This window comes from Clarias gariepinus, chromosome 26, assembly GCF_024256425.1.
Source record: "Clarias gariepinus isolate MV-2021 ecotype Netherlands chromosome 26, CGAR_prim_01v2, whole genome shotgun sequence".
Lineage (NCBI taxonomy): Eukaryota > Metazoa > Chordata > Actinopteri > Siluriformes > Clariidae > Clarias > Clarias gariepinus.
In genome coordinates, this window is record NC_071125.1 from 17,658,200 (window position 1) to 17,670,324 (window position 12,125).

Genomic DNA, 12,125 nt, shown 5'->3' on the forward strand with positions numbered 1-12,125 from the left:
TCCGAACCGACTTCACCTTCCGACTTTTATTCCTCTGATAAGTCTCTGAAATGCTGTTGCATCTGAATAAGAGCGAGGCACGACACGCTGGGGCTTTTATTTCAGCCTCTGCGGGAAGAAGATGTTTTAAGCCTTTTCCATCCAGATGCTGCCAGAAAATCAGTGCACAGATCTACAAGAGACAAAGCCCAAACTTACCCCCAGTTTCTTACTCCTGATCCGCACATAGCCCTGCTTCACTATGTCGTTGAAGTTGGAAGCCATCTATAGATTTCTTTGAATCGGATTTTTTTTTATTTGTTTCGCTCGTTAAGTCTGTGAGAAGTGAGAGCAGCATCCAGTCCCTCAGACAGCCGGCTCGGCCAGTACCATCTCCACACCGAGAGGGAGGGCTTCAGGGTACAGGCAACTCATCTCACTCAGCACACCCCTCTCCTGGACCGTGCCATTCCGTCCACAGCAGAGGTGGAGAAAGAATAACAATAATAATCATCATATTAATAATAATAATAATAATAATAATAATAATAATAATAATAATTATTATTATTATTATATCATATATAATTATATAAAATATTATATTGTATATATTATATTATAGCAACAATAATAATAATAATAAAATAATAATAATAAAAAAAAAATAATAATAATAATTATTATTATTATTATTATATCATATATAATTATATAAAATATAAAATATAATATTATATATATATATATATATATATATATATATATATATATATATTATAGCAACAACAACAATAAGAATAAGAATAATAAGCACTACTACCACCACAATACTACTACTACTACTACTACTAATAATAATAATAATAATAATAATAATAATAATAAAAATTATAAGCACAATAGATAGATAGATAGATAGATAGATAGATAGATAGATAGATAGATAGAAGAGTACTTGAATCCCCAAGGCAAATGTATAATAATAATAATAATAATAATAATAACTATTATTTTTACCCCAAAAACAACAATATACAGTATATACGACATATAATCTCAACAACAACAATGATGATAGATAGATAGATTACTTTAATTGTAATATTGTTACAGCAATATTATTATTATTGAAAAAATAAGAAGAGCAATAATAATAATAATAATAATAATAATAATAATAATAATAAGTACATCTACCTGCCAGTAAGGGAAACTACAGCAAATGCAAGTGCAGGTTAGCATTTTCAATAAAGTACCAGGCAAACCAATCTCATCCAACCAATTTTCAAGAGACCTAGTTCAATAGTCAGGCCAAAGGTCGGGGGGGGGGGGAAGAAGTCAATAAGCAAAAAAAAAAACGATACACATAACCATCTGCTTGATAAGGTCTGAGCAAATCAAAGATTTTGGCCAACAGCTAATAAAAAATAAAAACATCTCAAAATATTAGAATATTTTATTACCAGTTTAAGTAAATTACTAGTCATGCACTATAAATACTATGTACCTCTTGGTCTAATTCAGCACATGCATGGGGAAGACTGCTGACTAGACAGTTGTCCAGGATATGATCATTGACACTCTTGGCAAGGAGGGTACGCCACAAAAGGTCATATCTGAAAGGGCTGGCTGTTTGCAGAGTGCTGTGCTGAAGGATATTAATTGAAAGATGCCTGGAAGAGAAAAGTGTTATAGGGAAAGGTACACAAGCAACAGGTATGACCGAATCCTTAAGAAGATAGTCAGGTAAAGCTGATTTAAGACCTCGGGAGAGCTTTACAAGCAGTGGAGTGAGGCTGGAGTCAGTAAATAAGGAGCCACCAGACACAAGCGTCTTTAGGCAATGGGCTACAACTGTAGTATTCCTAGTATCCAAGTAGTGGAGGAAGTGTCTTACTCAGACTAATAAGAATAAGAACTTAACTGTTGCTTAGTGGCAACAAAGTTCTTTTTCCAGATGAAAGTAAATTTTGCATTTTAGTTTTGATAGTCAGTGTTGATTTGTGGTGCCATGTCATCTGCCGCTGTTGGTCCACTGTGTTTTATTAAGCCCAAAGTCAAAGCAGAGAACCAGAGGAAATTTTAAAGAACCTCATGCTTCCGTTTACTGACAAGCTTTATGGAGGTGCTGATTTCCTTCTTCAGCAGAACTGAGCACCTGCCAAAACTACCACTAATTGGTTTGCTGACCATGATATCACTGTGCTTGTTTGGCTGCACCTGAACCCCCAAAAGAATTATTGACAAGAGCAAAATGCGAAACACCCAATCCCAAAACACAAATGCACTGAAGGCTGGGTTTCAATAACACCTCAGCAGTGCCACAGGCTCATTGACTTCATGCCATGCCACACTGTCGCAGTAATTCTTGCTTAAGGAGCCTCATCCAAGTATTGAGTGCATAAAAAAGGGTTTAATTTAACACCTCTCCTGTTATACTGAACTTCCAGTCTCACATAGTTTTATGCAGATCAATCCCTGCTATCTGTTTTCACTCAAATGAGGATGGGTTTCCTGTTGAGTCTGGTTCCTCTCAAGGTTTCTTCCTACTACCATCTCGGGAGTTTTTCCTTGCCACTGTCGCTGTCGTCCTCGGCTTGCTTATCAGGGACAATCTTATCATTTTGATTTATACACATTCACATTTCATACAGACTTTAATAATTCTTTTGATTGTGTGAAGCTGCTTCGCGACAATGTCAATTGTTAAAAGCACTATACAAATAAAATAAAATTGAATTGAATAAATTTACTTTATTTTTAAGAAGTTCTACACTGTAAAATGTTTGATCTTAGAAAATCTTATAATCTTTTGAAATACTTGTACAATCTTTTGATGTTTTGCTTTTTTATTTTAATGAGCTGTAAGCTGTATTTACAAAATGAAAAAAATATGATTTGGATATTTCACATTAAATGTATTAAATCTTGAATATATTTTATTTTAAATTTAATAACAAAAGAAAATGTACTTTTTTTCACAATATTCTACAGTAATTTATTTAAAATCTACTATAGGTGTGTCAGTTGATTGTGTGTTACGGTTAATTTGATTTGAGTTTCTAACAATTGCCAATTTTCGGTTGATTTTTACATCCAACTAAGTTTAATGTGTTTTGATTTAATGTTGTTATTTTGGCTGCTCCCATCATGGGGTCACTGCAGTAGACCATCTGATTCACATACAATTTGGCACAGGTCTTATGCCAGATGTCCTTCCTGACATTACCCTCCCATTCTATTCAGCCATGGGACCGGCACTAGGTTTGGGCAATGGTTGAGAATTGAACTTGGGCCTTGTGTGTGACAGGCAAGAAGCCTACCACTGGGCTACCAATTTCGCTCAGGAAGCACTGTTTTCCTGCATCTAAATGGAATTTCTGACTAAATTATGGCAAATTCCAAAAAACAAAAAAAACAAAAAAAAAAAAAGTGACTTAAATTCAGGCCTCCTCATCATGTGACACTGGGGCATCCAAACTTGGCACTGTTGTCTTATGGGTTATGGATGAGACCTTCTCGAATTGTGAAAAAATTAATAATGGATTTTAAAACCAGTCTGATTTCCTATGACTAAAATCTCCACATGTGCTTTCAAACAGAATGCTACTTGTCACATTTTTATCATTTCAAGCAATAATGTCTTATTTTAAGCCATCATCACATAAAACAGTTTTAACTGTCTATGATACGTGCAGCAGGTTTGAAAGCGAACCTGTAAATTACATTCTTTCTAAAAGTTAGCTAATGTTAGATTTAAAAAAGTTGATTGTTGTATGATGTTTTATATCAAGGATTAATGTAAGTGTTACAATGTATTGCTAGCATGTGTCAGGAGCTATAGTGATGTTCTTGAACATATCTCATTCAGGTTGTGATAAGTTTTTAAAAGAAGTTTCTATTTTATTTTTGTTATAATGTGACAATGTTCAACTGGATTAAATGCAATACATGTTTTTATGTAATGTTAAGTTTGGGTGTATCTGACGAAATAGTTTTGTTTCCTTTAATTAAATGAAGATTTGTGCCATTTTGGAATAATCAGATTGGAGAATGGCAAGGTTAACCTCAAACCACAAAAGAAATCATATTTCTGCTTGAACTTGTTTAGTACAAACTATATCTGCAAGTATGTGTTAAACTATCAGTGTGCAGAGATTATTTTATTCATCTTTTAAAATTCAAATAATTTACAACATTAAAATTTAATTGTGGTTTGTTAAATTATCATATGTTACACAATTCAAGTTCATGCATTTTTGTTTTATTTTCAGGTTTAGGGCAACAGACCCTTAAAAAGTCTGTGCCATGTGTTGCACCCGTTAGAAACATGAATTTTCCTACATGGAGTGCTTATGGTATATTGGCTTGGATATACGTAGGCTGTGTATGAAGAAAGTCACTGATGTTCATCACTCATCATATTAAGCCATGAGTGCTTATTTTCCAAGTAGATGAAATGTCTGGTAGGAGACTGTGCGGGCAGATGCTGGTGGTGTGTGGGCCCAAGTGATGAGTATTCCTCTCAGGGGGTTCGGAAGGTTTATAGGGCAGCCTTTGGGGTCTTGTTGTGGCTGAGCTCACTGTTTATCTCCCAGCCCACTGCTCCCTGAAAGCATGATAGGGAAGGATGTGTTCATCTCTATGTTCTCTAAGGGCCTCACGAAGACGGGCCAACATTGTTTATGACCCAGGAAGAAATAAGAGTGTGAACTAGAATTTTGTGAAAAAGAGAGCCCATTAGACTTGGCCAGGGTTAGGTAATTTGGTCAGTCTAGTCTGACTGCCAGTATTTCAAAGTTCCTGTCATAATTAAATTTTGCTGAGGACAGTTTTTTTTTTTTTAAGATGGACCCAACAGGATAAGCTTAGGTTTGTCCTCAGAACATTAAATAGAACCTACAGTAGAATGGCATTGACTCATGTTGTTGATGTTAAGTCATGCTTTACTGTAACTTATAATTTCTTATATACGAGGAGTGTTCACTTGAAACCAGGACTTTGATTGTAAAGAATAACAGAACACAGTTCTTGGAGTAATACCTCCCTATATTTCCTATACTGTTTACATAATCACCTGCTACACTAATGCACTTATGCCAGTGTTGCTTACCATTATACCATTATGGTAGAAAGTTGTCTTAGTGTGCTGGAGAAACGATCAGACTGCCTGCTTCAAATCTAAAATGCTGGCCTCCCAGGAACTCCTTTAATGGCCCAAACAAGTGGAAACTACTTGGAATGAGGTCTGGGGATGTGGCAATAATTCCCAGCTGTAATGTCCAAGTGATGTTTCTGGATGATTGTGTACAAAGAGACATGCATCTAGAGACATCTAGAGATGAAGATGCATCTCTTCCGCACATTGGCAACAAGTCCATTTTCAAGGATGTTCACAGGAATGACTGCTGCGGGCTCCGAGGCACCTCAGCCGAGATCCTCAATTACGGACATATTGTGTACTTTAAAATGTTTTCACTGTACAGATGTTTTACTGCGCCTAAGAGTCTCATCACTGTACTGTCTTGAAGTCTTGTGTAATTGTCAATGGATTTTGCGCCTTTATTCATGAAAAGTCCCTTTTTGACTTGCAAGAAAAGAAAGCATAAAGATGGACAGAAAACAAAAAATGAAATGGAAAAAGAAAAGAGAAAAAAGACCGGAAGATTGAATGTGACTGATTACAGCAGCAGTAGCTGAGAGCCAGTTTGGAAGCTAAACGCACATCAACTTTTTCATAAAGTGTCATTTGAAAATAACTGCAGCGTAACATACAGCTGTGCGGATGTGTAAAAGCATGTGAGAGTGAGTAAGCGTGTGAACCATCAGCTTGTTCGCCTGTTCTTCAATCAAATATTAAATAATCAGAAGACAGAAACATGAATTCAGCATTTTCGCTCTGACAGGATGAGGACAAGGGACTTGTGTTTGATGAGGGTTTGCAAGACAAAATGGTGTTGACAGCTGTGCAAAATGAAAAGAAGAGGAGATTTTCAAGCAATGATTTAAAGAGAATTTAGCTGGGCATTTTCACATTTTCACAAAAATTTAGGAAAGTAAAATGAAATCAAGAAACGCATGACTATTATATTTGACATATTGTAATTGTTTATTTGCAGTCTAGAACATCAGCTTTTTATATTGTAAGTGAAATAGATTTATATTTCAATGTAAAGTAAATAACAATTTACACTAAATTAATTATTTAATAATTTATATGTATACTAATTAATGTATTATAGTTAATAATTAATTAGTCAGTAGAGTTGACGGTTTTAATATAAAATAAGACTGAGGCATTACTGAAATAAAGTAGATTTTGTTTAGTTTATCAATAATTACTTACTTATGAACTGTACCTAGTCCCTATCCTGTGTAGGGTCGTGGGAGGCTTGGTGCTTATCCCCGGTCACTCGGGGCAGTAGGCGGGGTACATCCTGGATAGGGTGCCACTCCATCACCGGGCACTTTGGAATCTCCAATTAGCCGAATCTACATGTCTTTGAACAGTGGCAGGAACCTGGAAAACCCAGTAGAAACCCCCCAAAAAAACATGCAAACTATTTATTAATAAGCAATAGTTTAAATTTGTATTGTCCTCCATTCTTCTTTTAGTCTATCACTTGTATTATTTTCCTTCCTTTACTCCCTTGTCTGCTTTAACTCACTATTCATTTTAACTTCCTTCTTTCCATTTCCCATGACTTTAATTTCCTTCTTTGCATTTGTTTCCCCTTTACTTCCTTGTTTCCTTTCTTCCCTATTTAATAGTCTGCATGTCAATTTCCTACTTTCTTAATTCATCAGCCTGTTTTCTTCCCTTTTCCTGCCTAAGTCATTTTTCCATGATTCCATCCTTTCTTCCATTCCTCCTTCCTTGCCCTTTTCATTTACCATTACTTTGATTTACTGAGTTTAACTGTACGTCCAAGCCAGTTATCTGTTAGGAATGAATGATTGGTTTAACAAAATTAGACAAGGCCTTGTAAATGTTAGTAAGTTCCCATGTTATGTATTAGATCTTCACATTTAGGAAACTAACACAAGATTTAATTATTAATTTATTAAACTAAAATAACATTTTAACAGCACTCACTGACTGCTGATCCAGGGTTTAGAGAAAAACAATCACTCAGTTTCCAAAAAACGCTTGAAACTGTACAGGAGCTCCGAGACAAATGTGGCTCAAATGTACTGTCTCACACACACACACACACACACACATACACACACACACACACACACCAAATCCTTTCTATAAACATCCCTTTAAATTACTCGATTATTTAGTAGTGTCGCATAGATTTGCTAATGTGGTTTGGGATATTGTGCGACTTGCTGTAGTCAATAAACATAAACAAATCCATGTCATATTACTGTAATGCCAATTATTGTCATATTAAATAAACTTTCTCGCAAATGGAAAATAGACATGGTTGTTATAATTCCCGATTCACAGAGTTGGATAAAATATTATAGAAACAAGGTGTTTTATTATTTTTTTATGTAGATCAATTAGTATTCTTTTTTGCCTGAAAAGGAAGAGGGGGGAAAGGCTTTATGCCTTCCTTGCTTCCTTTGCTTTTGATTTGAGCCTCTGATATTTTAATCCAATCAGAGAGCAAAGCGGAACTCATAAAGCACAATTCATCCGCTCGTACAGAGGAGCACAAACACAATTTCACATGAACAACAATGAGCTCAAAAGGATGCAAATGTTATGCAGATAAAAGGAGTAGCATGATACACAACAAAAAGATTTTAAATAAGAGAACAGAAATTGCATTTATTTTTTCATAGATTTTGCATGCGAGAGTAAGTAAAAAACGCATAGATAATAATAATAATAATGATAATAATTTTTATTATTATTTTTATTATTATTATTTTTATTATTATGAGTAGTAGTATGCAATATAAAGGCAGTATTTCAAGTACAGAGCTTATGATAAAACTCTAACCAGCTGTAATTATTGATTAACAATAATATTAATATTAATTACAATAGTAATAATAATAAATATGACATTATCAATTATATATAATAATATTATTATAATTATTATTATTCATAAATAATAATAATAATAATAATAATTATTATTATTATTATTATTATTATTATTATTAATATTATTATTATTATCACATAACGTTTTTCCACTGTGCTCTTCCTGCTGTTATGATTCTTGCTGTTCTCTCTTTTTTCATTTTGGTTAAATGTTTTTCTGATTTTCTTTTTATTTGTCTTCTTTAATAAGTTAATATATCTTATGCATGCGATTTCATTGCAGGAGATTCCATCATCTTGTCCAGTGCATATAAATACAACACCTACATCTGGACAGGATTTAGCCTAACTCCTGTATGTTACAGTAAATCAAACCAACCTCTTGCTGACTGCTGTTTATTATGTCTTTTGTCAGGTGTTATGTTTAAATACCTGTCAGCTGTTGTATTCTGTTAGAATTAATAGTACATCGTTAAATGAATCTATCTACCAGCCCTTTGTCTTCCATGTCAGAACCAAGGACCAGCCTATAGAGGGAGACATTGTGCTAACCTTTTTCCTTTTAAATAAACCTTCATCCTCATCAACTGATTTGTATTGGTCAGAATCCAGATCCTTTATTTGGACCACCAAATTCCCCCCAATTCCCCCTCATTTTACCGCTATATTTACTATAAATATATTGAATACTGTATATTTTAATCAGTATTCAAATTGTAACATGGCAGCTTATTGTTTAGCAGTTTCGCCTCACACCTCCAGGGTTGTGGGTTTAAATCTTGCCTCTGGTTTGTACAGTATGCATGGATTTTGCATGTTCTCCCAAATAACTCTGGGTACTTTGGTTTCCCCTTCACAGATGAAAGGTATTATAGCATGATTGGTGTTTCCAGATTGCCCTTACTGTATGAATATATGTGTGCATTTATACCATACATACCTGCAGTTTGCAAAGATGTTAGGGTCCTCATCAACATATCTTCTTCTCCACAGATTAACCATTGGGTGAGAATGAAATTTAGGATAGACATATGTACAGTACATTAAAGGACCAGCGCTTGAAGCCAGCAGTACAGGGACGGATGGTTTAAATAGTAGGCTATCAAGGCAAAGAAAACCTCCCTACCCCACCTCCTGTCATGCAGAGATTCAAATCAGATACATTTATTGTAATGTTGATCAAATTTCTAAAGATAATAATTCAAGTCAACAAGGGAACCACGGGTGACGCTTACATCAACTATTGTATGAGAAATAAACAATATGGTATGAAGGAGCCACACTGGGGCTGGTTTCTTTTCATTCTAGTCCAGACTGCAATTTTATGCAGCTTTAGTTGATGGACTGAAATGTCCCTGTGGAGTTGATTGCCATTCTGGCTAGTTTTTCAGCACCCTTCGCTGTCATATCCATAATAGGCTGGCCCACTTCCTTCTTAATCGATAAGATATAATGCCTTGTTTTTAGTCTTAATAGTTTCACTGTCAAGCTATTGCTGGATGTGGAAGATTTGTGACTCCCATCTAATATAATGATCAGCGCTCACTGTATGGCATTGAATTTATTTGTGACGGGAAAAAAATTGAAGTATACTGTATATTACACCTAAAAGATATATAATACAATAATATGTGAATACAATGCATTCATAATTTTTTACTCATGAACTCATGAAGATGTAAATCTGGTGTGATCAGTGTCACATACAAAGAATAATTAACTAGATTCCAATAAAATAAGAATAATACATTCAATATACACTTGGATGATATACATCTATTTTAATTATTTTGTAACTCCTGTATATTATATGGTATTTTTTTTAATATGTGAATATACACTGATCAGTCATAACATTATGCCCACTTGTCTTAAAACTGAGTAGCCCCCCCCCCCCCTCTTTGCCACCAACAGTAATGACCTGTGTGTTACGACATACTGTACTGTATATCTATCAGAACCAGCATTAACCTCTTCCTCAATTTGAGCTATGTGCTTGAGTAGTGCTTCTTTAGGATCAGAATACACAGGCCAGCCTTTACTCCCCATGTGCATCACTAAGCCTTGGCCACCTATGACCCTGTCTCCAGTTCAGCGGTTTTCCATCCTTGGATCACTTTTGGTACAGTATGTCCTGACCCAGCTGTCTAGCCATCACAATTTGGCTCTTCTCACAGTAGGTACATTTTCAATATCTCATTACAATGCCAGCTGGAAGTAGGTGGGATACATTAGGCAGCAAGTGAACCTTTTTTCCTGAAGTTGATGTGTAAGGATTTGAGTGACTTTAACAAGGGACAAATTGTGATCGCTAGAGGATTGACTCAGGGCAATTTCAAAAACTGCAGCTTTTGTGGGATGTTCCTGGCCTGCAGTGGTCAGGAACTACCAGAAGTGATCCAAGAATGGAAAACCTGTGTACTTAAAACAGGGTCATGGGTGGCCATGGTTTAATGATGGACATGGAGAGTGAATGCTTGCTCGTGTAGTCTGATCCAGGAAAAGGTTAATTCTGGTTGTGAAAGAAAGGTTTCTCAACACACAGTGCATTTATAACTGATCGGTATACAGTACATTAGTGTAAAAGCCCTTTTACTGGTGTAGAACCTGACATTAGTACAAAACATATTTTCTTTTAATGATTGATATGTTTACATGAAAAAAATGATGGAGAGAAAAAAACAGATCCTTTTCAGGTAAACATTTAAAGGTCATTAGTGATGGAGGTGGATATGGACTTCTCATGGTTGGTCAAACCTGGATATTTAAATGTAAAAACAGCCACACTCGCTTAGTGTGTTTATGTGTGTAGAAAAATAGCTTAACTAATAATCTGCTCTCCCTGTCAAGCTCTGTTGAGGGCCCTGGGGCTCTGTTAATACCAATGGTCACACACAGGTAGGCGTATTTAAAAAAACATAGGTTTCAGGACATGAGTCGAGTTTGGATCTTTGCTTGATTTATGCATTTAGGTGTTTTGCTGGCAGTGTTCAGTATCTCACCATAAGCTGTAAAACAAGCTTCTTATACTTACTGTATGCGTTCTTACTTGAAAAACTGAACTGTGAAAACAAGTAAAACACATATCTCATTTTGCGTTCATGCAGCTGTTCACATAACTCCATATTTTCGTACTGCACACTGATAGAAAATATTTTGCGCATGTTCTTTAAGTCAAACAATTAATTTGACAAAATATCAGTGTGATATTTGAGTGATTTTTTTTTTTTTACTTCATCTCCCACTGTTTTGTCACACTGAATAAATTTAGCCTGCAGTTCTGTTTGTGGTTATTGAAGTATGAAATTTAGCATCATTTGCGTATTTGTTGTATGAGTTTTAATAAAAATGTAGCCAATTTATGCTTTGATTTGATTTTGTAGTGAGTCAAACAGAAAGTAGTGGCAGCTAATTAGATTAGATTAGATTTAATTCAATTCGGTCAGGTTAGGTTAGGTTAGGTTAGGTTAGGTTAGGTTAAACTTCGATCACAATGTTCTTAAGAACGACAGGTTTGTACGAAGCTCCCTGATACTATGAATTCAGACATTTGTGGCAGGAATGGTAGTTTTTACAGCCCCCTTTGAGAGTTGGTACGGCTGCCCTTTAATTCCAAAAAACAATTTAAGGCATTCTCGAGAAAAAAAGTTGACTTTTCTATAGTACGGTGGCCATAGACTTTTTACATTGGCCTTAAGGTTGCCTTAGCACCTTCCTACCGCCTACATAAGTCTATGTTACAAAAAAGTTTGTCTTAAAGTGCCCCTATTATGCCATTTTAAAGGTTGCTAATATTGCTTAATGAGTCTCTTAAAACAGGTTTACATGTATGCAAGGTCAAAAAACACTTCAGTTTTCTCCAAAAATTGATTTAATTTTACCCCCTTTCTAAATGATTCGTAAATGACTCGTGTGAAGCAGTTTGAAGATTGTCTAAACCCCTCCTTTCCGTGAGCCCTCACTGCTGTGATTGGTCAGATGGTGCGGTCCTTTATGATTGGTCTACCACTACAGAGTGTGTCGGAAAACGAAACGCCCATTACCCCAACTGTACGACAGCTTTGGAGACCCGTCAATACATAGAAAAGATGGCGTTGGTTTTACCCTATCAATTCGAGCCGGAGTCTGACAT

General features: G+C 35.3%; 1 protein-coding gene across 2 annotated transcripts in view; it reads right to left on the reverse strand.

Moving 5' to 3' along the window:
- The window catches only part of dok6 (docking protein 6), a 106,539-nt gene extending 106,275 nt beyond the window's left edge, over positions 1-264 (reverse strand). For both annotated transcript variants that reach the window (XM_053488107.1, XM_053488108.1), the window contains exon 1: positions 199-264. In XM_053488107.1, the coding sequence (XP_053344082.1) occupies positions 199-264 (66 nt within the window). The remainder of the gene's footprint in view (positions 1-198) is intronic.
- Positions 265-12,125: the final 11,861 nt, after the last annotated feature.